The 5796-nt window shown below is 52.9% G+C and overlaps 1 protein-coding gene across 1 annotated transcript in view; it reads left to right on the top strand.

Moving 5' to 3' along the window:
• The window catches only part of FAM198A (family with sequence similarity 198, member A), an 18918-nt gene that overhangs the window by 11306 nt on the left and 1816 nt on the right, over positions 1 to 5796 (top strand). The window contains exon 2 of the mRNA XM_010835423.1: positions 5078 to 5200. Within this exon, the coding sequence (XP_010833725.1) occupies positions 5078 to 5200 (123 nt within the window). The remainder of the gene's footprint in view (positions 1 to 5077; positions 5201 to 5796) is intronic.

The following is a 5796-nucleotide window of genomic DNA, read 5'->3' as shown; positions in this document are numbered from 1 at the left end:
AGCCTGGTGTCCCTCTTGGCAGACTGCAATGTCTTGTCCCACTAGATGTTCTGTTTGGGGGCCCCAGAGGCGGGCCCCCCCCTATCAGGCTTATGTGAGGGGCAGGCTTTCAGTGGTCAGTCCTCGTGTGAAGGCCTCCCCACCATCCTTCTGGGTGTCAGCCAGCCATACGCTTCATTCATTCATTCTTGTACTCCGAAAACCTCAACCGAGTCCTGTTGTACTGAAAAGTGCTAGGAGCTGGGGATCCGGTTGGACCACATCTTCTTGGTATCAAGGCACTTGTGACCTCTAGTGTCACGATGTATGTGCCTGCCACCCAGTCCAACTCAGTGGTCAGAGCCAGACTGCCCGGGTCTGAGTCTAGGCATCGCCGCTTTCCCTCTGTGGGGCCCTAGGCATGTTTTCCAGCCTCTGTCACTCAGTTACCTCGTCTTTGAAATGGAGATAAGGACTGTACCTGCCTCCTGGCTGCTGGGAGGGTTAAATGAGCTATGATAGGCAAAGCACTCAGAGCCTGATCCAGCACAGAGTAAGGGCTTCACAACTGTTAAATTAAATTAAACACAAACTTCTTGAGCACACACACTGCTAGAAGGCCCAAACTGCAAAAGATTATCGTTTTTTTCTTGGTAACTGCTCATTTTGTCAGAAAGGGGGAAGAAGAAATCCTGATGCCTTAGGATGTGGGAATGAAACCTAAGCCTGGTCCTGTTTGGCTGCTGCTGTTTCAACTCTTTGAACTGAATTGCTCTTCAGTGGAAAAAAGTTCCCAGACAGCATGGCAGATTACTCACACTGGCACCTGGGCCCGGCCAGCCCCTCCCTGTTCAACATTCAAATGGGTGTACCTCTGGGGGCACCAGTGCCGCCCCTGTCACATGGCCCGACAGTCCTTGTAGCTTCTTCTGGAAACAAGCACCGCATCCCGTTAAAATCCGCATAGAATGGCCTGCTGACAGGGTCAGGGAGCGTGTGGCCTGAGGAAGGGGGTTTGGCAGGCTGTGCCATCAGACATGACGTGAGATTGGAGCAGTCGCTGGATTTCAGTCCTGCTAGAACCATCCTGGCATTTACTCTCCCAACCAGAGATGACTCGGCAGGTGGTATCCATCTCACAGATCTGTCTGGGCTCCAGAAACCAGGCCTTGGACACATGTAGAGGAGAGGGGCTAGACCGTCATGACACGGCTTTATTTTAGACTGCTTCACAGGGCTATGGCCAGGGCTTTCAGAGGGAGGAATCCCTGAGATTCCTCCAGGCCTTTAGGCCTGTGCCTTCCAGGTCTCTCCATGACAACCACCCCCCTCACCTCGTGTGGTCCCCAGAGAGGCCCTGAGGGACTATCAGGTTAAATAACTTCCTCGGGTCATAGAGTTAGGACATAGTGGAGCCACGATTCACCCCTAGATCCTTTGGGCTCCAAACCAGGGTCACAGACATGGCCCAGATTGCAGGCCAAATTCCCCTCTCTTTTTTTTTTGTACAGTCCATGAGCTAAGAATGGTTTTAGCATTTTTAAATGGTTGAAAAGATCAAAAGATATTTCATTACATCTAAAAATTCTATGAAATTCAGATTTCAGTGTATGTTAATAAAGTTTTTTTGGGGGGGGAACATGGCCATGGCCATTTGTTTTCATATTATCTAGAATATGTACAATATGCACAACACAGGCAGAGTCGGGTAGTTGTGACAGAGACCGTATGGGCTGCAAAGCCTAAAGTAGTTACTATCTGGCCCTTTGTGGGAATAGCTTGCTGATCTCTGCTCTAAACCTCTGTGCGGGCAGCCTTGGAGGGCTCCTGCCGAGGACAGGCCTGCATAGGAACGTGTGAGGACCCCACCCTTGCCAAGTGCGAGGACAACATGGAGAAATATAGGGGCGTGTTACTATCTTCGGGTGGACATAAAAACCGGGGGAAGGTCGGGAGGTCTCTGGGGGCGTGCCACAGGGTTCTGTCCTCAGCCCCGTCCTGCCAACGCTTGTAGGAGCTAGTGAAGACGCGGGGGCCCTGGGGGACCCAGTGGAGCGCCCTTGTTTCTTCTGCACAGGGCCCTGGTGTGATTCCCTTTCTCCCCATTCCTGGGCTCAGAGGTCAAGACATCAGCATCTTCCCGTGGTGGCCTCTGGACAAGGGATGAGCCTGTGTCCAGATTTGGTCCAATCAGACTGAAAGGAAGGACTGCTATTCCATGGTTGTTGGGGGAGGGCTTCTCTCTCCCCCCTCCCCTCATTCCTGTCTCTCTTTCTCTCTCTGTCTCCTTCATTATGGACATGAACAGGGAAAAACATGGGGACTTCCCGGGTGGCGCTAGTGGTAAAGTACCTGCCTGCCAGTGCAGGAGGCATAAGAGACACGGGTTCAATCCCTGGGCCGGGACGATCCCCCGGAGGGGGCATGGCAACCCACTCCAGTATTCTCGCCTGGAGAATCCCATGGACAGAGAAGCCTGGCGGACTACTACAGTCCATGGGGCTGCAAAGAGTCGGACACAACTGAAGCGACTTATCACATTCACAAGGAAAAACATACCCACAGGTTTTCTGAGACAACACAGGGATGTCCTTAACATTGTGGGGTAAACTGAAGAGCAGAAAGAAACCTGAGTCCTTATCATGACAATAGGAGCTGCTTAAAGGTGCCCCCTAAGCCTGTCCTATTGCAAGGCTCTTGAGGCTTCCTGCTGCAGATCTTAATTTCCCCTGTGGTTAAAGTCACTTCCAACCAGAATTTTCTGTTACTTGTGGCTGTTGTTATTCAAAGTCCAGGAGGCTAAAGCAGTGACTGTCCACCTCAGGGGCTTGTTTAACGGGCTCGTTGCACGGACAGGGCTCTGGCTGTTTGTATCATGGCCAGGCCAGGCCGGTCCTCCAGGCTAAACATGCCTTTTCAGCGGTGTCAGTGATGTGCTTGGTACACTGCCCCTGGGAACACTCCATAATGCGGCCTTACAGAAAGGCCCTCAGCCTGTCGGGGCAATGGTCTAGGCCCGTGGTGGGTCTTCTCCACACTGAATTGTTGTGAAACAGGGAAAATAATGTTTGGGATCAGTAGCTGGGACTGTTCAACACTGTCTCATTTCTGGACGTCTGGTTTCATGAGGTTGATTGGTGAATAGAGCTATAGTTATTTTCTGGCTTGTATAGAAGGAAATCAATTTTGTATTTCTTCAGAACACACAAGAGTTACCTCCACAGGGATATGGAAATGGAGTGAGACCTTTCATTGGCTGGCGCTGAGCTAAGTGGACTGCGAGGTGGCTGGCCTGGCTTTGATGCATGCCGCATCCTGGGGGCTGTCGTCTGTGTGTTCCCTGCCCCCGCCCCTCTGCCACGTGTGGAGAGAGGTTGGCAGAGGGAGACAGGACGGTGGTACCGGCTGAAGCTGGACCAGGGCTGCGGCTTGGGTTGGCTGAGAGGCAACCGCAGATGAATAAGGACCATCCAAACAGCTCCGGTGCCTGCCTGCTGCCCCCTCAGGAGGACTGTGGGCTCTGAGACTTCCGGTTCCTTTTTTATTTCCTTCACTGTTTTGAAAACTCCTCTCCAGCCTCAATGAGTGTAATGATGGGGACCTCACTTGACCTCTAAGTGGCTCCCTCTCCCTGACCTTCAGGGAGGCAGTGGAGGACATCAGAGAGCGCTGGGCTCCAGCCAGGCAGACCTGGGTTCAAACCCCAGCTGGACTACTTCCTCGTGTATGACCTTGGGGAGGTCTGGGGTCCATGTCCCCATGTGTTATTGGGGCAATAATGTCTCCCTTGCAAGGCTGCAGTGAGAATTGGATGAGACAGAGATGCAGTGATGTTGCTGGTCCTCTGAGTGATGCCTTCTGAGCCCACCAACTCTCCAACCCCAACTGGGTGACTCTATCCCCCTGGAGTCAATGTCAGATTCCACAAGCTAAGGGCTCAGCTCCACAGGACTCCTGATTCAGATGCCAGTCACGAGTCCTGAGCCCCCCATACTTCTGGCTGACTGGCTAAAAATCTGGGGTTCTCATGACTGTCCCATCCCCCGGGTTCAATAATTTGCTACAATGGCTCACAGGACTCAGGAAAACACTGCTTCAGTGGCCTGGTTTATTATAAAGGATGTCAGTGAACAGCCAGGAGAAGAGGTATGTGCGGTGAAGTCTGAAAAGGTCCCAAGTCCATGACCCTGTATGTGGAGTTGGGGTGCATCACCCTCCTGATGTGTGGATGTGTTCTCCCTAGAATATAGTTCAAAAGTTTCTATAACCCAGTTTCCAGCTCCCCTCCTCTTCCCTGAGGTTGGAGGGTCAGGTGGAAAGCTCCCACTCTCTATATTCTTTGTCCATCTAACAATCAGCCTGAAGTTATCTCAGGGCCCCATGAATCATCTTATTAAACTCTGATGTGGTTGGAGGGTTTATTATGAATATCAAAACGTACTCATATCACAGAGCCAACGGCAGGGGTTTTATGAGCTCTGTGCCAAGAACCAGGGACAGAGACCATCTCTCACGACCATCTCTGAGGGAAAGGCTCTGTGTCATTGTTCCCACTTTAGGCATCCAGTGTAAGATGAGTCAGGAAAAGGAATGCTCTCCTTCCTGACTCTGATCCAGGCCTCCTGCAGGGTGGAAGTGCTGTTTGAGAGTCAGGAGCTGCCTGGACGGTCATTAAAATCTTTTTATCCCCTAAAAAGGAGGAATCCCTACGGTAGCATTTGCTGCTTCAAGAAAAAGTGGTCATGTGTGAGTCTCCCCAGGTAGACAGATAGTCTGCACTGGGAGGCCCCAGGCTGGAACTCAGGGCCAGTAGTATAGGTTAAACAGCAGCAGGACTTCCACTCCAGGGGGCCTGGGTTCGATCCCTAGTCAGGGAACTAAGATCCCACCTGCCACATGTTGGGTGGAAATCCATGCAGTGTGAGTAAGCCATCCCGGTGCAGGGTGAGCTGGCCAGAGGAGCAAGCAGAAGCCCATCACAGCTGGGGGCCAGCAGCTGAGTTAACCAGGGCCGAGATCCCTGAGGGTGGCCCCAGGGCTCAAGAGGCCCGAGTGCTGGACATGGTAGACTCCCCCTCAGAGGATGGTGCCCCCACAGGTGCATGACCGCCTGGATCGCTACTGCTGCGGCTTCGAGCCTGAGCCCTCGGACCCCTGTGTGGAAGAGAGACTCCGAGAGAAATGCCGGAACCCCGGGGAGCTGAGGCTGGTCCACATTCTGGTAAGTCCCTGGGTCACCCCAGACTCGGGTCTTCCTGTCTGTCCATCAGCAGACGCTGGTGGCGAGGGTCAGAGGTCACGTGACTCTGGGTGTCACAATCCTGTTCTTTTCAGCAGCAGAACCCTTTGAATGTTTCCAGGAAGCCTTAATATATAGAAGGGACAAAAATGAAGCTTGGCGTATGTAGTTGAGGAGGGGATGGGCTGGAGCCAGTGTCACCAACCCCTCTGTCTCCTAAAGACTCCAGGGACGCCCTCGGGTCCTGGCAGCTGAGTGTGGTATGTGTGTATCTAGTAGGGCATCCTCATTGTGCCAATAAACGTGGAAATTGTGACCTGGAGCGGGGGAGGAGCCTTCCAAGGCTGCATGTCTGGTTGGTAGCAGTCACAGGGATCTGTCGTGGACCCTATCGGCTCACAGGCTGGGGCTGTTGGGAAACAATGCTTCCAGTGAAAACTAGAACCCAGGGTGGGAAGCCGTGTGCTGAGACCATCAGCGAGGGGCTGGTGGGGCAGAAGAGCCACTGCTACTGCAGGAGGGGCAAAGTACCACCCTTTGGTACTTCCCCTTTGGGGAAGGGCTGCTCTGTCTCCCCC

This window comes from Bison bison, unplaced genomic scaffold (genome assembly GCF_000754665.1).
Source record: "Bison bison bison isolate TAMUID 2011002044 unplaced genomic scaffold, Bison_UMD1.0 scf7180017864043, whole genome shotgun sequence".
In the NCBI taxonomy this organism is placed as follows: domain Eukaryota; kingdom Metazoa; phylum Chordata; class Mammalia; order Artiodactyla; family Bovidae; genus Bison; species Bison bison.
This window is presented reverse-complemented; position numbering and strand designations above follow the sequence as displayed.